This window comes from Cydia amplana, chromosome 10 (genome assembly GCF_948474715.1).
Source record: "Cydia amplana chromosome 10, ilCydAmpl1.1, whole genome shotgun sequence".
NCBI lineage: Eukaryota > Metazoa > Arthropoda > Insecta > Lepidoptera > Tortricidae > Cydia > Cydia amplana.
In genome coordinates, this window is record NC_086078.1 from 14,339,242 (window position 1) to 14,362,828 (window position 23,587).

Below are 23,587 nucleotides of genomic sequence, written 5' to 3' on the forward strand. Positions count from 1 at the left end.
GCTACCGAGATAATCAGTTTTTTATTTAACTTGAAATACAGTTGCCTAATCCAAAAATCCATATCGATTTAGGTACTATTGATTGAGTGCACTTTATGTAATCGTTTAAAGCAATATTACCTAGTAGTTCTGAATTAATCATCATGTCCACTTCACCGTTTGTATTGATTAGTGATTTATAATCGATAAAACTCAATAACAAGATATTTTCATTGTCAATGCTATGAATTCTGGTTATTTAACTGGTTTGAACGATGTCTGGTTAGATAAAAGAATGGGACCAGATTGTAGCATTTTTTAACCCATTGTTTGGTTTAACCCCTATACCTATGCAATATCTATCGGGGTTATTCCACATTATAATTCAAGAATTCATGTGGGCTGGTAACACGAGCAAATAATTAAAACATGGATTGTACTCCTCAATCGGTGACACTTTTGTTCAATAACTTTTAAAAATTATGAAGTTTTTCTTTTGACTTGCTATTTTTCATAAATGTTATCTTCAATGTAGGTACGCCATTATTATTGTGATTGACGTTGCTTGTCACGCCTAACGTAACAAAATTCACAATACGTTGCGTCGAATAAATGTTAAAGTGCATTAAAAATCAAACCACAAGTTATTTTTAAAAGTCGCTGAACAAATGTTGATCAGTATGAGGAGTACAGCCTACAGTTTAATTTTTTGCTCGTATTACAGACCCCACCCGGTATAAGCAAATGTGACTGAATTAGATCATAGATGTAAGCCAGCTGTTTTTTTGGGTAATTTAGTATTTAGCTGGATTTAGGTCATACACACGCAGAAAAACACAAGTTTTGTGTTCAGATGACCTACTGCGAAAATGTAACTTTCGTTATAAAGACTGGTAGGATCTCATTTTCCGAATGTTCAGGATACTGAAGCTTAAAGATTTCTAGTTGGGATTGATATCGCCTGAAACTGGTCCTGACGTAAAACCTAAATCAGATACATACCTACATATAATCACGCCTATTTCCCGGAGGGGTAGGCAGAGACCACGGATTTCCATTTGCTACGATCCTGACATACCTCTTTCGCTTCCGTTACTTTCATAACATCCCTCATACACGCTCGCCGGTTTAGGGTGCTTTTGACCTGGCCTTCCTTCAGGATTTCCCAGATCTGATCAGAGAAAATCCGCCGAGGTCTGGTCCTTTCCTCAGTGTAATAACTCATTTAATTAGCTATTGAAATAAAATATACTAATCTTGACCATAATATAGTAGGTATATTCATCTAAAGCTTGGTAGTAACTTTTGATTTGTAAGCCTCTACTTCTGCCACAGTATCGAACAACGGCATAGTTTTGGTCTCCGGAGTGAATGTTAATAATAGAGCAGCCATCATGGCCGTCGAGGCAAAAAGTATTGACGGTAGAGCCGGCAGCTCCGATACCTGAAAAAAGTAATTACGAATTTATTTTAATTTTATGTTTATTTTTGTTTAATTTCGCTGTTTAATTTTTTCATAAAATAGATGCCTTTCATAACTTAGGACACAGGTAAATTCGAACGTGTACACAGACATAATGTATAGGCAGGTACTATTTTTCGCACTTGTATCGTAAATAACTATATATAACTTACTAATAAAGGAGCCAGCGGTGACAACATACTGCCGATTCTCGCAAGCGTATTGCAAAAACCAAACAGGGATCCTCTTACACTAGTAGGAAACAATTCTAAACTGTAAGTGTACACTCCAGTAAAACAGAGAGCAGTTCCTAATTTTCCCAGTAGGAACAACAGGAGTTTTAGCCATGGAGTCGCTGAAACAAACAAGCGTAATATTATAATTTTGGTAAATGTTGTTCGCACGCCATTTGTGAACCGCTCCTGCACTGTACGCGCGCGATCCTTTAGCACAGCGGTCGGCAACCTTTTAGCAACCAAGGGCCACATAGTAGTTAACGAAGTTGACGCGGGCCGCACTTTGTTAATATTTATGACTTTATCAGACACTGTCGTTAGTCAATATTGCATACAAAATAGCCAGGGAGGCTCGCGGGCCGCAAGTGACAGGTTCACGGGCCGCGGGTTTCCGACCGCTGCTTTAGCAAATGTTTCGTTTCGCGAAAAGTGGCGCATTAGCTAGGTCTGGAGGCGTATTCTGATTGTAAGAACTGGTTATGAATTTGATCTGGATGCGTTATGCATATGATCTGTCAGTGTCAAAAGTAACGTTTTTGGTAGAAGAAATGTCCGTTATAGTCAGAATACGCTTCCTGAACGCACCAATCGGTAGCTGCGGTTAAATAGCAAATTGTGAGCTTACTGATAAAGGACTTCTCGGGCTCCCTCTTGGCACATTACATGTCATTTGCTGGACATATGTATGTACTATTCTACTCTTATGGACATAAAAAGTTCAAGTAGGAATATCAATTTCCTTATATTCGGTATTTTTATTAATAAATGTGTTCTTCTGTTGGTTTATCCATTTAAACAAATGTATTAAAAGTCGTGCCTTAAAGGTTTCTTGGGAGTAGGGGCCACAATTTAAAAATCTACATGTAATATATATTAAATAATTTATCTAATGTCTAAAATAAATTAAAATAATTATACTTACACTCTGGAGCAAATGCCTGCGCAAGTATAAATGCAGCACAGGCGAAATAACCGGCTTGTAATGAAATTCTTCTGCCATATTTGGAAAAAGTGAAAAATGCCAACAAATCCCCAGGAAAAGATGTCAATGAAGTCAATGCAAAATTCAAATATTTGTCCCCAGGCAGTGATATTGCTTGAACAGCCAACCCGTAGTATACGAAGCTTGAAGTAAAAAAACAAAAAGAAATAACAGCCAAACGTATCATTATTTCTTTAGATTTGATAATATCACGTACAGTCTCCTTTTCCTTTTGAGAAGCTACGTTGAATTTTAATCTTAAATCATCTTCCTTTATATTGTCTATTTCATCATTTGTTAGTGCTACTTTATTTATCCTAGCAATTATTTTAAACGTTCTCCTTGCATCATTAGTTTTTCCTCGTAATAGTTGCCATCTTGTGCTTTCTTTAAGAACAATTGTGTATATGACGAATATTATGACAGGGGCGTATATGGCAAGTATCAGAGATTGCCAATGTTGAAGGCCCATCGCTATAAAGGCGAATGCTACTTCGCCTACGTATATGGCGTAGGAGAATATAACACCAGCTGAGACTCTTTTAGTTTCACCGCCGACTTCAATCACTGGAAATAAAAAAGTTGAAATAAATTTAAAATAAATGGACACCGAAGCGATCCTACCTAAGTATCTAAGTCGGATTTTGAATATTTATATGTAGGTCAAACACAACTATTTCTTCTTCTTCTTCGCAGGTGTATGGTTTCTTAACGAGTAGGTATTTCCTCTAAGGCACAATTTTTACAGCACAATTTTTTTATGTGCGTGTAACGTCGCACTCTCAGTGTACGCGTTAACATAATCTTTAATACGGAACCACGGTATTTACTTAAAGCGCTTAAGGTTTTAATCGCCGCGCGCCGCGGTACGCGGACAAGAGCGGATCCCTAACACTAACGAGCATCTCCGAAGATGCGCGAGCGCCGCCGGCTAGCGGCATTCGGTTTTCTCTGCCTTCACACCGCTCCGAGCCATCGAACGGGGAGCGCGTGTTACTTTTTATCAAAATTCCGTTATTCGACACGTCGCTTGTCGTGTCGTGCATAATATTAATATCATTAGTTTTAGTGTCGAGTGTTTCCCGCTGGGGTGAGTTCACATTATGTAGCTTCTGTGCTTAATTGTATATTAGGGCTGTGCTAAATACTGTTATAAGCTTTTAAAGTTGCCGGTTGAGCTAGGTAATTGCGCTTCCCTTCAATCCTTAACACTGGACCTTGACCGGCACAAACAGATGACATGGCCTGCACCCTAACGCTTATCTCTGGGACTTCCAGGATCATTTACTCGACGCCTAAGTACCGGCGTAAGGGCTGGAGTTGCCGTACTACAAGCGGTCACGGAACTCACTGGAGCCACGCCTAGCTGACGTGGAGCTGCCTAGTCCCTACAACATCCACCTTGGAGTCTCCGCTACCGGACCCTAGTCAGGCCAGTGTTATTTTCAGTGCGCTCATCTACCCAGTGCTGTTAGGAACGGACAATATAGTTATTTTTAAAAACAATATAGTTATTTTTAAGTAACCTGAGGTTTCATTGACCCGCGACCCTACCATAGCGTGACCTAGCGTTACAGTGGCGCCTATTCGTGGTTGTCTTGTTCCAATGGTACTGGGTGGCATCAGGTCTATCTATCTAGTTCTCAACCTGGCTGACGCAACATTGTGAACGAGGAGGTTCTACGGCAGCAAACTGGTACGTTCTACCCACTTTGTTTTTTATTCATGCTTATGTAAGTACTTAATCAACTAATTTTAATCAATTATTGTGAACTGTTGCGTATAAATGCCAAATTTAAGAAATTAGGTGGTGTATAGATAATTGGCAAACCAGTGTATTGTGAAATTGAGAGTAATCGGACAGTTTAACGAATACCTATTTAATTTAACTGAGTAATTATTGTAAGGGTAAGCTTTCGTAACAGTTTGCATTTGAATATCTTTTGATTTTGCATGCTAATTATTCATTCCTTAGCGTAGTTCATAAAACCGAATCGTAATTTAACTCAATTGTTTCTCGTGTAAATCTTATATAGCACAGTATAATATTATTGTAACTCCATTCATTTTTAGTTGGTATAAACCATCGTTGTAATTTACCCTCTTCTATTAGTGTAAAAGTAGTGTGTATTGGGATTAGTTCTGCTTCTCTATTTAATAATCTGCTCTTAATTGTGAAACAAAATGGAAACTCACCCCATCAAATATTTCATGCTAAATAAGAACGAATTAACTTATGAAGTGCTTATTAGGGGCGGTGAGCCAGCATTAAACGTGTTAGGATTGCGAAAACAGATAACTAAACTGGTTTTGTTAGTTCCAAACGATGACGTTCTCGATTCTGGTATTGAGGCTAAGGAGGACTGTGATGGCGTGCGTATATCCTTGAATGAGCTTGCTTCAAAAATTACCTCGCTTGAGGATAAATTTGATAATAATTTATTTCAACGTACAACTGCATTACATAACCATATTTATCATCGTTTGAGACGAATAGATGACACTGACACTTCTCAAGCTTTGGTGATTAAAGCGATACAAAAGGAATTTAACACATTATCTAAGAAAATTAACCAATTTAAAATTAGTCAAACTGCTCAAAGTGCTACATCTGAGCACACCAACTGTGCTCAACAATCGACTTCACTAGAAGGACCGTCTGTGGTCACAGTACAATGCGACCACACGAAGTTTAGCGATTTTAAAATTAAATACGATGGTAGAAGTTGCGTCCATGCATTTGTACAAAGAATAAACGAGTACAAAACCGCAAGGAATCTATCCTCTGAGAAATTGTTGATGTACGCTTCAGAAATATTTACAGGTAATGCCCTGCACTGGTACCGCGGCATGCGTGATTCCGTCACGAGTTGGGATGACTTAATTGTACAACTCGTTTCGGACTTTAGCCCTTTCGATTACGACTATAGACTTATGACGGAAATTCGTAGCAGAACGCAAGGGGAACACGAGAATATCACTATTTACTTAGCGATTATGTCTGAATTATTCTCGCGGTTGACAACGCCGATTACGGAACAAGAAAAATTACATATTTTGCTACACAACATAAGACCGTGCTATTCCCCGGTGTTGGCAGCTTATATAAACGGTATCGATTCTATTGCAACACTTCGCAAAATGTGTCTTAATTTTGAAAAAATCCAATGCCTTTCATCTCAATTTCGCGAGCCACCTAGATCTACCAACACTACTTTGGCTCCAGACCTGGCCTACACTAGGTTTGAGTCAAAAGCACCATATTTTAAAAATAACTACGGCCCTTCTGAGCGTAAAAATTTCCACAATTCTTATGACCGCGAGTATAAATCTAACAGCAACTTTACACCGGTGGCGGCTATCGAGTCAAGACCAGGCACTTCAACTGCAAAGGCTCGATTTTGTCCCCGCTGTCGCAGTGCTGAGCACTCGCTGAAGGACTGTAAACAGGAGCGTTATCCGATATGTTTCAAATGTGGTCTAAAAGATTATACGTTCCCTAACTGTCCTAACTGCCAATCTACTAAAGCTCCAAAAAACTAGAGGCGGAAGGTTGTTGCAATAATATTGCCAAATTCGATTACGAGGACTGGCAAGAGTGGTTAAAAACTATCAAAATTTATTTCTCGAGCTATTCCATTGCAACAATCTTCGATAAAAAGCCATCAGGTGATGTGCGCCCTTATGCAACTGTGAAAGTGGGGGATCAGTCCTTATGTGGATTATTAGATTCGGGTTCGTGGATCACGGTACTTGGAAATAACTCACACTTAGACTTGGCCGCTTCTACTGGCCTGGCTTTCTGTGATACCAACGATTCTAAGTCGTTTGTATCTGCCGGCAATCACAAGTTGGATACTGTAGGTTACATAAACCTTCCAGTGACATTTGAAGGCCAATTTCACATTATTAAAGCGTATGCTATACCTACGGTCACTAGTCCTCTGTTACTAGGGGCGGATTTTTGGACTAAGTTCAACCTCCTTCCAAAATACTGTAAATCGATTTCTTTGTCACCAAATGACCAGCAAATTTCGGCAATTGCGGAGAATCCTGTCATGTTACACTCGTTAAATGAATTAAATGACTCTGAGCTAGCTACCGCGACAGATATTATCAAACAGTTCGAATCTATATCAACCGAAGTAGCGGGGTTAGGCCGTACGCACTTGGTTAATCATCGGATTGATACTGGGGACTCGCCGCCTATACGACAACGATATTACAGGCTACCACCTGAAAAGATGCGTATAATCTGTGAGGAACTAGATGACATGATTAAACTTGGTGTCGTAGAACCATGTGAGAGCCCGTGGTCATCGCCAGTCTTGCTCACACCAAAGAAAGACGGGAAGTTACGATTTTGTTTGGACAGTCGGAAACTCAACTCAGTTACACGTAAAGATGCTTATAAACTACCCTACGTAGCAGAAATTCTAGACAATTTGAAAAACGCTAAATATTTAAGTAGTATCGATTTATCTAAAGCCTTCTGGCAAATTCCCATAGCGGATGAAGATCGTGATAAAACTTCTTTCTATGTCGCGTCTCGTGGAACCTTCCGCTTTGTTACTATGCCTTTCGGGTTGACTAATGCGCCTGCAACTATGCAGAGACTTGTAGATCACCTTTTTTATGGCCCAGAATTCGAGAATTCAGTGTTTGTATTTTTGGATGATATTATTCTGGTCTCATCTGACTTCCAAGGTCATATAAACCTTCTTCAAAAGGTTCATAATAAACTTCGGTCGGCAAATTTAACTATAAATTTTGCGAAGTCTGTCTTTTTTCGTAACGAATTAAAGTACTTGGGATACATTGTCAACTCTAAAGGACTTCATGTAGATCCAGGGAAGGTCGAGGCTATCCTCAACTTTCCTACCCCAACGAATAAAAAAGAAGTGCAAAGGTTCTTGGGTACGGCCTCCTGGTACCGTAGATTCGTACCAAGTTTTAGCTCTATTGCAGGTCCGTTAAATCAATTAACTTCTGCGAGTAAGAAGGCTCCCCCCTTTGTTTGGTCAAAGGAAGCGGACGAAGCTTTTAATAAATCGAAGGAGTGCCTCATATCTGCCCCTATTCTGACCTGCCCTAACTATGATATGGCCTTTGAGGTCCACACAGATGCGAGTGACTACAGCGTCGGAGGCCTGCTCACTCAAACGGTTGACGGTGTGGAACGACCTGTGGCATACATGAGCAAAGCGCTCTCTCCAGCTGAACGAAATTATAGCATTACAGAGAGAGAAGCCCTGGCTGTCTTGATTGCCATTGAGCACTGGCGTTGTTATCTAGACAATGGTAAAAAATTCGTGGTTTATACGGACCACTCTGCACTGAAATGGTTTTTGAATCTGAATAATCCTACTGGCCGCCTTGCACGTTGGGGTGTGCGACTTTCAGCTTTTAACTTCGAAATCAAGCATCGTCGGGGATCCGAAAATGTAATTCCTGATGCCCTGTCGCGAGCCTGCCCTATCTCTGCAATTGAGGACAATACCAACGCTGCTCAGTCGACTGATCAGTGGTACTTAAATATCTACAACGGTTGTCAAAATTCTCCTACTTCTTTTCCAAACTATATAGTGAGGGATCAGAAGCTTTTTAGGCTAATGAAAAGCAACTGTCCCTTGCGCGTGGAATTTGATTGGAAGGAAGTTGTACCGAGCGAACTACGACGCTCTGTACTGGAGGAGAATCATTCACAGCCAATTGCTGGCCACTTAGGTATTTTTAAAACCTATAAGCGGCTCGCACTGAGATACTATTGGCCGGGTATGCATGGCGATACAGTGAAATTCGTAAACTCATGCGACGCTTGTATTGCTCATAAACATCAAAACCACCCTCCGCTGGGAGAGATGGGTCGGCCGAAGGTATGCGCTAGGCCCTTCCAATCTATAAGCATAGACCTAGTAGGACCGCTACCGGTGTCCAAAAGACAAAATTCATTTCTATTCGTAGTTACTTGCTGTTTTAGTAAATATTGCCTTCTGTTCCCTATTCGACGCGCTACTGCTGCCATAATCACTAAAATTTTGGAGGAAAACGTGTTCCTAGTGCATGGCATTCCTGCAACTGTTATTCTCGATAATGGAAAACAATTTATAAGTGCAACATTGAAAAATATGCTTGATAAATATAAAGTACCTAACGTGCATTTCACTCCTAAATATTCCCCCCATGTAAATACAGTCGAAAGATATAATAAAACAATTATGACTGCAATTTCGACATTCATAGATAAGGATCACCGTACTTGGGACCAACAAATACCCCAGATTCAATTTGCTATCAACAACTCTTTTAATGAAGTTACGCGTTATTCTTCTTCATTCCTTGTGTATGGTCGAGAGTTGGTTACGTGTGGTTCGCACTATATAGATGCAAAATGTGACAGTGTTATCTATCAGCCCCGGGATGCTTATGCTGAAAATCTAGGTGTCCTTTCCAGCATTTTTGATAAAGTACAAGCGGCGTTGATACAAGCTCATTCAAGGAACTGCCAAACGTATAACTTACGAAGGAAACCTGCGGAGTTTAATGTAGGAGACTTAGTCTGGAAGAGAACATTTTATCAAAGTGACAAGGACAAAAGGTTTAGCAAAAAACTAGCACCTAAATTCGTGCCCTGCAGGATCATTGCTAAAAAATCACCTTTAGTATACGAGCTGAGTGACGAGTCTGGTCAGTCGATCGGTTGCTGGCATATAAAAGATCTAAAGTTAACTAACTATGCAGATTAGGAAGACGGATTTCCGTTGATAGTCGCAAATCCTTCCGTTTGCCGCGGGGTACTGTAACGTCGCACTCTCAGTGTACGCGTTAACATAATCTTTAATACGGAACCACGGTATTTACTTAAAGCGCTTAAGGTTTTAATCGCCGCGCGCCGCGGTACGCGGACAAGAGCGGATCCCTAACACTAACGAGCATCTCCGAAGATGCGCGAGCGCCGCCGGCTAGCGGCATTCGGTTTTCTCTGCCTTCACACCGCTCCGAGCCATCGAACGGGGAGCGCGTGTTACTTTTTATCAAAATTCCGTTATTCGACACGTCGCTTGTCGTGTCGTGCATAATATTAATATCATTAGTTTTAGTGTCGAGTGTTTCCCGCTGGGGTGAGTTCACATTATGTAGCTTCTGTGCTTAATTGTATATTAGGGCTGTGCTAAATACTGTTATAAGCTTTTAAAGTTGCCGGTTGAGCTAGGTAATTGCGCTTCCCTTCAATCCTTAACACTGGACCTTGACCGGCACAAACAGATGACATGGCCTGCACCCTAACGCTTATCTCTGGGACTTCCAGGATCATTTACTCGACGCCTAAGTACCGGCGTAAGGGCTGGAGTTGCCGTACTACAAGCGGTCACGGAACTCACTGGAGCCACGCCTAGCTGACGTGGAGCTGCCTAGTCCCTACAACATCCACCTTGGAGTCTCCGCTACCGGACCCTAGTCAGGCCAGTGTTATTTTCAGTGCGCTCATCTACCCAGTGCTGTTAGGAACGGACAATATAGTTATTTTTAAAAACAATATAGTTATTTTTAAGTAACCTGAGGTTTCATTGACCCGCGACCCTACCATAGCGTGACCTAGCGTTACAGCGCATCTATAAGATTACTCTAAAATATGAGCGCAGGTACTTTTGGTGCAGTTTAAAAATGGTTATATTTCTAAGAATAATAAGTAATCTAAAAGATAACAACTGCATGTTTATAGTAAGGTCATTAAGAACTAGCGATACGCTGAATAAACTTACTCCAAACAATAGCGACAGTGTAAAGTCCAGATGCGATGAACGACTCCAAGAATTCTATAGTCAGATAAGCGTAGAAGTTGGACACGAAGATTTTGAACACCCCGACTGCTCCGCCTACTGCGCATATTATTATAGTAGGTTTTCTTCCGAATCTGAAATTTGGTATAATTTTATTAAAACCAAAAACATAATTAAAAACAAACTTAGGTAGGTACAATAAAAAGTAACCTAAAATTAAAACTACATACAAAACTAAAACTAATACCTACCTATAAAAATATAAAACATTATACCTACGGGTGAACTGAAATTGATCAGAGGTATTTTAATTTACGATTAGGTATATAATCTAATTATTTTTTGATAAATTTCCGGTAATCTCATATCGTTTTGGTGGCGGTTTAGAGTTAAAATAATCTGTAAGTAAAGTGTCATTCTATGGAACTTGCTAACTATGTAAACAAAAGGCAGAAAATTCATATGTTTTGACAGTTTCAAATTAGCGGTTTGTTTAGCTTAGTAACATAGTTAGCAAGTTCTATAGAATGATACTTTAGATACTTACAGATAATTTTAGCAATATGGTCAAAATATAAATGTTGCCAGTAGGTACTGGTAGGTACTAGTACTGGCAACATAGGTATGTGTAACCTTTCAGTACGAAGCGCCTCATTTCCAATACAAAATGAACGTGTGTTCTTGGCAGTGCATGAATGTGTTAACTCTAATTAATCACTTTAGCTTGTAATTGGCTCTACGGATGCCTTTAACTAAATTTATTTTGTTGGCTCCAAAATGTAACACGATTACCGATGTGTATCAATAATATACCATATACCATACAGGATATATATTCTGTTTAATTATGGTACAAAATTAGTATTTTTGACTGAGCGCTAATAAGAGTAATAAGTTGATAGGTAACCTACTAAATATGTTTTTGTGAATCCAATATCTAAGCACAAAACAAAAATAAGTCAATTTTGCAACGGTGAAGATTAAACGCGATAAGTAGACCGGTACATAAATGTGATTTACACCGGTACATTAAGGTGACGGATACTTAAGGACCTACCTATTGTACTTTTCAGCATCGGCCGAGTCGGAAATGCTGCTTTTGTACAATCGACGTCAGGGAATACGTTTACACTTTACTCCTTTGTAATAACGCGAAAAGTGTAAACATATCTTTGATGTCGACTGTACTACGTTATCAAATATAACACACAAACATACACACACACAGCGGGGTCGCGAAGTGCATCGCAGCCATCGTGTGTCTTTTGTTTTTATAAAGATATATTGTATAATATGTATGCTAGTTTTGAGGTATTTATCTATGGGCCAATAGTTGCCTGAAAATAAATATTTTCATTCATAACAACCTCGTATAATACGAGTATTTGACCAATAAAATAAGATAAGAAAGTGAGTTACCTGTCTGCTATCCAACCCATCAATATCATTGAGAACAACATTCCTATGTTGTGGATGCTGCCTACAAATGAAGCTTTCCACGATTGGCATCCGATGTCCAGCTAGAAGGCAAAATACTGTTATGATAAGAAACGGGTGAACCGATTTTGATAAAACACGTCTAAGAACCACTGTTAGAAAGAAGACCTGCTTTCGAATATTAAAAACCGGCCAAGTGCGAGTCGGACCCGCGTTCCAAGGGTTTCGTCCGTACATGAAGTCACGCTTGACTGCACATTTTTAATAGGTTTTCCTGTCATCTATAGGTAACGAACTATGTTGTGTATTTTTATTTTTTTTCAAAATTTTAGACCCAGTAGTTTCGGAGATAAAGGGAGAGGGGGGGAAATGGTCGGACAGACAGACAGACGCACGAGTGATCCTATAAGGGTTACGTTTTATACCTACTACGCAAATACGCATGCGGTATGGTTCGGCCTTTAGATAACGACGTATTCAACGCATGAATGGATTACGTGCATAATGATTAAAGTGTATCTATTATAATAATTATAACAACAATTATCTAGTCGCCACGATGATAGGACGTGACTTAGATGTAATGATCATCACGTCTAGGATATACCTACCAATATTATCATCTTAATTTTATTAGAAGTTACAATAGTAGTGTTTTTGTTAATGTGTACCTATAAAAAGCGGCCAAGTGCGAGTCGGACTCGCCCATGAAGGGTTCCGTATTTAGGCAATTTATGACGTATAAAAAAAAACTACTTACTAGATCTCGTTCAAACCAATTTTCGGTGGAAGTTTACATGGTTTTGATGAAAAAAAATTTTTTGAGTTTCAGTTCGAAGTATGGGGAACCCCAAAAATTTATTGTTTTTTTTCTATTTTTGTGTGAAAATCTTAATGCGGTTCACAGAATACATCTACTTACCAAGTTTCAACAGTATAGTTCTTATAGTTTCGGAGAAAAGTGGCTGTGACATACGGACGGACAGACAGACGGACAGACGGACAGACAGACATGACGAATCTGTAAGGGTTCCGTTTTTTGCCATTTGGCTACGGAACCCTAAAAATGACGAGAGATATATTGTGCAGGGTTATTCCCACTAGTTACCACCAAGTTGTTACCAGTGGTAACTACTGGGAATTATTTTCCCACCCTTTACCACGGTAACTACTGGGAATTATTTTCCCACCTTTTACCACTGGTAACTACTGGGAAAAATAATTCCCAGTAGTTACCACCAAAATTTTGTTAGAGTTCATAAATACAAATAAAAACAGTATAAATAGTATAGTATAAATATAGAGTGATTTTGAATTAAGTACCTAATAAAATCACTTGAAAAATAATCTAAATGGATTATTACATTTATCCTTACAAATACTCGTATTTTAGTTTTTGTACTAGTACCGGTTAAACTGTTTCAATAGGTTAGGTCACTTTTAAGGCAGTTTACTAAAATTCTAATCGACTTATAATTTAATATTAAATCACTCTATATTTATACCATACTATTTTTTAGTATTTAACTCTAACAAAATTTTGGTGGTAAAAGGTGGGAAAAAAATTCCCAGTAGTTACCACCGGTAACAACTTGGTGGTAACTAGTGGGAATAACCCGCACTGTTTACACATGGAAGTATTTAGTCTCGATGGTTTTTGGGGTTCCGTAAACAAAATGGCAAAAACCCTGTAAAGTTTCGTCATGTCTGTCTATCGCAGATAACTAAAAGTGTCCTACGTGGCCGATCGCAGCGTATCCGAATGTCACAGCCATCTTTCTCGGAAACTATAAAGTATATTTTAATAAAATTACTTACTTTTGTATATTTTATACTAGGGATTAGTTTAGAAGTTAACATTTGTACAAAAATATTTTTACGGGGACATGTAGGTACCTATATGGAAAAAACCATTCAAGTAAACTGAATTGAAATATATAAATGAAAATAAAACATTTATATATTTCAATTTTGCATGATAAAACTTATGCCACAGAATAAATAATAGTACTATACGTAGTTATACTCTAATTTTAAAACATTATGCTGAAATAGGTATAGTAACAAAAAACTTAGTCTTAACTTTAAAGTAGGAAACAATGTATATTATTTATGACTGGTTTTTGTTGCTAAAATTTGTGATACAAAGAGAATAGAGCGAGTAGAGTAGTTTTAAAACCCGTATCAAACTATAAAGAGTAGGTAATTTGATTGTGACGTCACATGCTAGTGTTTCATATACATTCCATAGTAGCAAAATCGTTTTGACAGTTCGAAAAAAGAAACTGATTTGACTGGTAGTCAAATACGCTATTGTTGTATGTGTAACTTCTGGTACCTACGCGTTCCGTGTTCCTAGTGTTCCTACGGGGGAAATGGGCGTTGTCCTGTTAATCTCCTTGATAAAATGAACGCTCTAATCGCTACAGCAATGCGACAATGAGGATAACGCAATTTATCAAGGAAATGAGTAAAGTGATCAGTTAGGTCAGCGGTCGGCAACCTTTTAGCAGTCAAGGGTCACATAGTAGCTAACGTAGGTGACGCGGGCCGCACTTTGTTAATTTTTATGACTTTGTCAGACATTGTCGTTTGTCATTATTACATACAAAATAGCCAGGGAGGCTCGCGGGCCGCAAGTGACAGGTTCACGGGCCGCATGCGGCCCGCGGGCCGCGGGTTGCCGACCGCTGAGTTAGGTAATGAGCTTTGTATATGTGACTGACAACCTCATCACCTGATCATTGTAGATGACGATATTTACTACTTTGCAGTGACTTTGCATGTCCCTGTGTGTATGATAAACTTATTTATTAGTGCCCCTTCTGTGAGATCTCCGAGTTGGATGACATGCTTTTCTACGTTTCAAATGCTTTTACAGTACATATGGGGCTACTTTTCCGCACTAGTGCGTAAAATAGCACTTTTCGTGCGTATGTCGAAACTTTAAAGTGCCATATGTACTGTAAAACGTTGTTCGATACACGTGCGAATAGGTAATTCGCAACTCGTGTCGATTTAAAACACTCCCTTCGGTCGTGTTTTAATTTATCGCCACTCGTTTCGAATTTCCTCTTTTTCGCACTTGTATCGAAAATAAGTATTATAATGTTTTCAATGCACTGCTGCGCTTGTAACTAGTCGCATAAGTCATATGTTTAACCTCCGATGACACAGAGTGGTGTGTTATTATACGTTTGACCGCTATGTGAGTGTCTGTCCGTAGCACCGTAGCACTTTAACGGCTGAACAGATTTGGATGTATTTTTTACGGTGACATATACATACATTCATTTTCTTGATTAATTTACTGGATCTTTGGTACCTATTGCAGCTTTATCCGGCGACTACCAGTAATTATTGAATCAATTGTCACTTCAATATTAATTAATTGACTAGCGACCCGCCCCGGCTTTGCACGGGTTAACAAATTATACACAAACCTTCCTCAAGAATCACTCTGTCGATAAGTGAAAACCGTATGAAAATCCGTTCAGTAGTTTTTGAGTTTATCGCAAACATACAAATACACAAACAGACAGACGCGGCGGGGGACTTTGTTTTGTAAGGTGTAGTGATGTGATAGTGATAACCTCAACAACAGCCGAATTCCCGTGCTCATAAATCCATTCCTCACACTCTCTGAATTCAACAGGCATCTGGTTTTCGCACGTCGCCTCATCTGTTAAGTTGAATATTGGTCTGACACACTTGGAGTCGTATGCGCTGGGCCACCACACGGGCGTTGACGCTGTTGCATTCAGACCGTCACATTCGGGGACACGGCATCTGAAAAAATATGTATAGTGAGTCAGTCCAGTTTGCCGAATGTTCTTTAGTTCGCTGTTCGGCCAAATAGTGCACAATATTTGAATTAGCGAATACCTAAGTACTTGTACAAAAAATACGTAGGTACTTAATTAAAATGTATCACAAACCAATATACCTATCTCACAATTACAACAAGTTGTTAGAGTATATCTAAGTAAACTTTGCACCATCTTAAAATAGAACACAGTGACGGAGATAAACGTCATGAATTGTCATTAACGATGACATTGCCACTATGTTATTGCCAATGCCATGCAGAGTTACGTTGGTTTGACTCTAGAAGGCCTGAAGAACTTTTTGTGAGCATTTGTTGGTAGTTTTCGTAATAAATGAGACTCAAAATTCAGCCGTCGAATATTAGGCTTCGGCAGAGAGGTCGAATATTCGGTATACAGCCAAAACCACTATTCGTGGCATCTCTAATCATTGCATAATATGTCTGACTGATGGGCAAAAGCCTACGAGAGGGTTTGAGTTACAGCCTAGATATGGGGACTTCACGCACACTGTTGAATTTGTTTCCACACGATGTTTTTCCTTCACCAGAGAGGAACTAGAAATTTTACTGGATGAAGCAACGTGCCAAACGTATACTATATGTATATGCCATCCAATGCTTTTCAAAACATGGATATATATATTTTCACCTCATCAGCTCGAACAAGGGTACTTTGCTTCTTAAAAACTCATTTTGTCTCACTCAGTGAGCAAAATCGCATTTTACTCACTGAGTGAGACAAAATAACATTCAAGTGACCTTTATAGTCAAATGTCATTTCAACATGCGGGGTCTAATACAAGTTCGAAATACTTGGGTTCTATTATCTCTGTCCCTTTCACACTGTTAGCAAAAAGAAACAGACAAAAAAGTTAAAACGACATTCAGCGGTATATTTACGGTTTATAATAGACCCCCGAAAAACTTCAGACCGCATCGTTCCAAACCACGTACGAGTATGAATTATTAATAATTAATTAATTTCAAATTTCAAAATTTCTTTATTTAAGACAACAATGGTCAGACAGTCATGGTAAGACAACATTTGTTAGTTATAGCTTATGATTTAAGTATGCTAGTAATAATGGGTAACCTAATAAAATATAAAATATTTAATAATTTATAACAAAAAGTGACTTTGTCCGCTGACCCATTGCCCACAACAGAGGACAATCTAGCTTATTAGCTATCATGTTTAGAATGCTGTTGGTGCTGTTGTTATTAATAAACATAAAGTTTAAGATTTGATTAAAACTGATAAAATACTATATTTTAGGTATTTTATTGTACAATTAAAATAATGAACTCAAAAAATACACAGACCATCACGCAAAATTAATTATTTTACTTTTATGAATTTCTACCATAGTTGACAAATAGTACGTATCCGCAATTCGGACCGTATCTTACAAAGGTGTCGATTGAAGTGTCAGTTGATGTTCGTTAATTCCATATTATTTTACAGAAATTTATTATTACGGTTTGTTTTTGTGTTCGTTTGCGGTAATTAAACTTAATTGTTTGAATATCTTAAGAAAACATGAGTGCAGGTATTAAGTGATGAAGATGGATTACATTTTTCAAGTTGTCTAATAGGTATGTTCTCACTGCTCCGGTGAAAAATGTTGTTTACTACACGAGATCAAAGTTATTTACATCTCGTGCGCTTTTGAGTCCCTTATTACGCTCAAGATTCTAAATTAGATTATAGGTTATAGATATTATAGAATCTTTCGCTTGCACGGGACTCAAAATAAGCACTCAAAGAAATATCAAACTTTGATCTCTTGTTGTACAAATAACTATTCTAAAGTTCGCGATCAAAAGCATTTGTTACACTGTAATTGTTCTACATATAAAGATATAATATATCTCCGTTTCTTAACGCATAACAAGTTTAGTTTATCGGCTATATTAAATATACAGATTATTTATACTATGTTAATTAATCAGTAAATTAATAAATCGCAAACTGGCGTGAATCTAATCTAAGAAACATTGGGCAAAAATAGCGTTATATAAACCCGTATACCTAAGTGTCTAAATACGTCTATATATAACTTGATTATGATAAAGATTATCATGGCCGGTTTATTTATCAATAAAGTGACAATGATCTTAACCGTAACGTAACCCATTACCCGGAAGACGTGATCTGATGAAGGTCGTCTGTGGAGATGAATACGGATTATAAACTAATCAAATGGTTCACGTAGCGTCTATTGCGTAAACTACTAAGCTTATTTTGATGTAGGTTTTGGTTGATTTGGTCTAGGTGACAATAGTTATTTGTTTTACAAGGGGGCAAAGTTGTTGTTTAACCGCTCGTGCTAATATTGATACCCGAGCAAGCGAGTGGTTCGAAAAACGGAATCTTGAACGTTGCGAGGGTCTCAAAGCACGAGGGTGAAACAAAATTTTCCCCCGAGTGAAACACAACATTTTTCACTACATCAACCCGAAGAAAATATTATCAGTAAAATATCAAAATAAATCTAATCTAATCAAACCCAATCAAATTGAAATGAATGTTATTAAATATTTATTATTAAAAATCATCATTTAAAAGTCAATTTTACCAGCAAACATAAGAAAATAACTACAATTTAGCATTTGATTACTTTGCCCCACATGTTAATAAAATGCAACTTTGCTATCCGTTTTTGAACAATCAAGAGAGCCTTTACCAGTTGGTGTGGTGAAAATATTATTTTTTTACCGATTTCCGTACAACAAAATCTGTGTGCGATGAGAGTTCTGTTGTTATTCCTCTCCGTTACTGCTATAAATTTTCGCGGTCATACTCATTAAAGATTTTGAAATTAGGTTAGTTTATCTGATACAATACTAAAAAGTTTACAATTTAAGAATCCTTTGCGGCGATCAAAAAATGCGACCGTGCTACCGCCGCCGGGTTTTGGGTAATGTTATGGTATGACGCAAGCTTTTTGTTTTGGTAGGTTTCAAGTTTCAATTATACAACTTGCATGATTGATATCATTATTGACCACGGTTTGAAAAATGCAGAGATCATGATTGTGAGGCGTGAGCTTGTTAATGTCATGTTTTCCTGTTATGTATTATGTGTTATGTATTTGAGATAGAGTTAGACCAAGAAAAGCCTGCAACGATTTTGACAGCACACGCAGTGGAAGTGTTATTTTAAACGTCAAACTTCTATGAAATGATGATGTAGTTATACACTTGCACTGCGTGTGCTATCAAAATCGTTGCAGACTTGTTTTGGTCTAACTCTATGTGATTTCAATATCGTTTATGACAAAAAGTTACTTTATGATTGTCAAGAACTACGATAAGTAGTGTGTGAAAAAAAATTTACAAAAAAAGTCAGTAAAAAGTTGTTCCGTTCAAGAACCATAAAGATTTAGAACGGACCTCATATGGACCTCATTCCTAAAAGTTACTCGCGCATATTCTCTCCTTATTTTTTTTGTAGTGTAAGATAACATTAATCTTACATCTTGCAATATTTAAAAAAACTCCTTAAACTTTTATAATGAATATATGCTTAAGACAAACACAACCCTCGGGAGCTGTATAGGTGCAAAGATGCCCATTACGACACTTGCCGCGTCACCACGATCATTATACTTAGTTGTTTCTTGATATACCTACTTGTTTAGTAAAGCTGGTCAAGCAGATCATGTCAGTAGAAAAAGGCGGCAAATTGGAAAAAATTTAGGCGCGAAGGGATATCGTCCCAAAGAAAATTTGAATTTCGTGCCTTTTCTACTGACAAGATTTGTTTGACCATCTATAAATATTTTTTTATATAGCTGGTCAACCAAATCTTGTCAGTAAAAAAAGGCACGAAATTCAAATTTTCTATGGGACGATATCCCTTCGCGCCTACATTTTTCAAATTTGCCGCCTTTTTCTACTGTTAAGATCTGGTTGACCAAGTATAATAATCTTTTTGTTTTTTTTTCTTACCTGAAGTTGATATTTTCCGCAACAAATATATAATTCACATTCATCATGGACACCATTATCAACGGCAAACAAATCAAAAAATACTGTACAGTCTGAAATGTTCCGAAATCGCACAATTTTTTGAACACATCCTCATTTGATTTCTCATCTTTGGAAGATACTTTAATATTCATTTTAAATTAAATTAGTTTTCTTTTTAGTTAGTTTATTGTTAGTTAAAATATTGTATTTTTTAAATGTTTAAAACACTATTTAATTTATATTTCCTTATTGAGATCACCAAACGACTCAAATGCTTGTGAGATACTAATTTTCAACGCGAATCTCGAAGCATCGCCACCATATCAATTGGCATCAATAAGTTTACATCCTAAGGCGTCGTGGTTAATGAAAAACGTACCTATAGGTAAAGAGACCGCTACAATATGAGTAACATAGTATAGGTATATATGTAATTTTATCGCATACACATGACTACAGTAAAAATTTGATTAAATCGGTTAAAAATGTTATGTAACTGCATTTTATAGTTCGGCCTTTGATCTGGTCATACACGTTTTATTATGTTTCACACTTTTAAAACTTGGCATTTACTTTAAGTAAGTACCTAAGTAGGTATAAAATTTTAAGTTTAATATTTTATTAAATAAGTATATTTTATCCAAGAGCAAAAACGGGTCACTTTAAATTTCCACACAAAATGATCCGTTTTTAGGGTTCCGTAGCCAAATGGCAAAAAACGGAACCCTTATGGATTCGTCACGTCTGTCTGTCTGTCCGTCCGTATGTCACAGCCACTTTTTTCCGAAACTATAAGAACTATACTGTTGAAACTTGGTAAGTAGATGTATTATGTGAACCGCATTAAGATTTTCACACAAAAATAGAAAAAAAAACAATAAATTTTGGGGGCTCCCCATACTTAGAACTGAAAATAAAAATAAAAAAAATTCATCAAACCCATACGTGTGGGGTATCTGGGGGATGGGGGATAGGTTTTCAAAAATGATATGATATGATTTGATATGATTTATTTATCTCACAATATACAATTTCACTTAAAATTACACATGGTAGATTGTCAGGGATTTATATTGTGATTGTCAGTTTTTTTACATTACGAAATAATTGAATAAGTATGAAGAATAAGTCACAATCAAAATTTCATTCAAAATTTAGGTATTAAATTACAAATCGTATGTCAGTAGTATCACAATAAATTAAAAACAAATATTTAAAAAATAATTAAGGTCACAATGAGAGGATCGTCATTAAAGTAATAAATAATAAATTATAATAAACCTTACAATTCAGATGTCAACAATCTAAGTAAATCTAATTAGTGATTTCATAAAACTCTTTTACAGAATACAGTGGTTTATCCAATAAAAAGTTTCTCAAACGGCTCTTAAATATTTTGTCAGAGGGCTCGTCTTTCAAGTCTTGGGGTAGTCGCTCGTAATAAGTAGGGCCGATGACACGCGGGTTTTTCCCTGCAAGTGCCATGCGACGCGGGACAGTTCTAAGGCGCCCTGTTGAGCGAATCACCTTGCCAGAGACGTTTACTTTAGAAAATGACGATAAGTTATTTCTGACAAACATCAAAACCTCAAACATATGTAGTGAGTAGTGCGTCAATATTCGGTAGTCTACGAAAATACCCCTACACGAATGTCTTGTTTTAACGCCAGCCATGGCGCGCAGGGCACGCTTTTGTAGTATTAAGACTCGATTCGCATCCGTCGAGCTACCCCACATTATAGAACCGTAAGACATTCGCGAATGAAATATGGCAAAGTAAACCGATTTTAATGCAATTTGCGATATAAGAGGTTTCAATTTTCTTAATACATAGACGGCACTACTCAGCTTATCACATAATTTGTCAACATGGCACTTCCAGTTCAGGTTCGCGTCCATCATAAAACCAAGAAACCTGCACTCGGTACATAGCGGCATCGGGACGTCAGATATACATGGTGGTAGTGAGACGTGTCGTCCTGAAAAAACCATAACGTTGGACTTGCTTACATTCAGCAGCAGCCCGTTAACTGTAAACCACCGCTGCAGCTGTCTGCAAGTGTCATTGATTTTTTCACCCAGCTGCTCATAGGTTTGCGCGCTTACTATTACGGTGGTGTCGTCCGCGAACAGCACTGGCAATCCTGTTGTGATAACGGATGGAAGGTCGTTGACAAATGTCAAAAATAAGGTATTTCCTAGTGCCGAACCTTGAGGAATGCCTAAGTGTATGAATCCAGTGTCAGATGTTAGTGAGATGATTTTGAGGTTTCTAATATTTTTTTTTTCTAAACTGAATAGTTTGCGCGAGAGACACTTCCAAAGTGGTAGAACCGTAAAATGGTGGGGTGAGTAGGATTCGCGGGGAGAGTTGGGTTATGAATGGGGAGAGAAGGGTTGAAAGGGGGGTGAGATGGATTTTTAAGACTACTGCTACAAAAATTATGTATTCCAATTTAAAATGGAGCTATAGTAATACTCATAATAAAAAAATCGATCAAAACAATCTTCCAAAATCACCTTTGTATGAAAACCCAACTCACCCCAAATACGAGGGACTACGGGGTGAGGTGGGTTTTCCTGTTTATCGTCAAAGTTATGAAATGGAACTACCCAAAATAAAATAAAAACTAAAATACAAACGTTACGGAATGTGTGTCGCCCCCTGTAACTTCTAAAATAAGAGAATTATAAAACTAAAAAAATATATGATGAACATTATGCAAACTTCCACCGAAAATTGGTTTGAACGAGATCTAGTAAGTAGTTTTTTTAATATATCATAAATCGCCTAAATACGGAACCCTTCATGGGCGAGTCCAACTCGCACTTGGCCGCTTTTTAAGGTTCCGTAACTCAAAAGAAAAAAGGGATCACTTTGTCCGTCCGTCTGTCTGTATGTACCCTTGATCTCGGTAACGCGCCCGGTATCGAGTTGAAATTAAAACCATATAGGTACTCAAGTCTACCGTCAATTGAAGCTTGAAAAAATCAAACTCCTAAGTTAACATAAAACTGATTGAGCATCAAGATCTCCGACACATATTTAATATGTCATTTTTAGGGTTCCGTAGCCAAATGGCAAAAAACGGAACCCTTATGGATTCGTCATGTCTGTCTGTCTGTCTGTCTGTCCGTCCGTATGTCGCAGCCACTTTTTTCCGAAACTATAAGAACTATACTGTTGAAACTTGGTAAGTAGATGATTGTATTCTGTGAACCGCATTAAGATTTTACACAAAAATAGAAAAAAAAAACAATACATTTTGGGGGTTCCCCATACTTAGAACTGAAACTCAAAAAAATTTTTTTCATCAAACCCAATACGTGTGGGATATCTATGGATAGGTCTTCAAAAATTATATTGAGGTTTCTAATATCATTTTTTCCTAAACTGAATAGTTTGCGCGAGAGACACTTCCAAAGTGGTAAAATGTGTCCCCCCCCCTGTAACTTCTAAAATAAGAGAATGATAAAACTAGAAAAAATATATGATGTACATTACCATGCAAACTTCCACCGAAAATTGGTTTGAACGAGATCTAGTAAACTTAGTTTTTTTTTTAATACGTCATAAATCCCCTAAATACGGAACCCTTCATGGGCGAGTCCGACCTGCACTTGGCCGCTTTTTGTTATTGATCTATAACCGGTACGAGCGCCTGTTTAATGCAGGTTTCTACTGTTGCTAGAAGCTTCATAGACAACACGATTCGCGTCAATAATGATGAGTGATGACCAATGTAATTATATGTCGACTCGTGTCATATATCACTTCGAAGAATTCGACCTTGATTATTCTTGGTCGGTCAATTTTGGCTGTAGTATTCTTGATCTTGACCCAGATCGTTGACATTTCCAACAAACGGCCGTATTCGAACAATGCTTGAAAGATGTCACCGCGAT

The 23,587-nt window shown here is 37.8% G+C and overlaps 1 protein-coding gene and 1 long non-coding RNA gene across 2 annotated transcripts; one reads left to right on the plus strand and one right to left on the minus strand.

Moving 5' to 3' along the window:
* Window positions 1–1,260: 1,260 nt before the first annotated feature.
* LOC134651353 (organic cation transporter protein-like) lies at window positions 1,261–19,838 on the minus strand. The gene is made up of 7 exons (XM_063506433.1): window positions 19,661–19,838; window positions 15,471–15,666; window positions 11,860–11,960; window positions 10,423–10,574; window positions 2,600–3,226; window positions 1,615–1,796; window positions 1,261–1,423 (listed from the first exon to the last, which is right to left on the minus strand). The coding sequence occupies exons 1-7, from the start codon at window positions 19,831–19,833 to the stop codon at window positions 1,265–1,267; spliced, it is 1,590 nt and encodes a 529-aa protein (XP_063362503.1). The 5' UTR covers window positions 19,834–19,838; the 3' UTR covers window positions 1,261–1,264.
* A 606-nt stretch (window positions 19,839–20,444) lies between these two features.
* LOC134651506 (uncharacterized) lies at window positions 20,445–23,207 on the plus strand. Its single transcript, XR_010097112.1, has 2 exons — window positions 20,445–20,514; window positions 22,884–23,207. It is a non-coding gene; the product is annotated as an uncharacterized LOC134651506 (long non-coding RNA).
* Window positions 23,208–23,587: the final 380 nt, after the last annotated feature.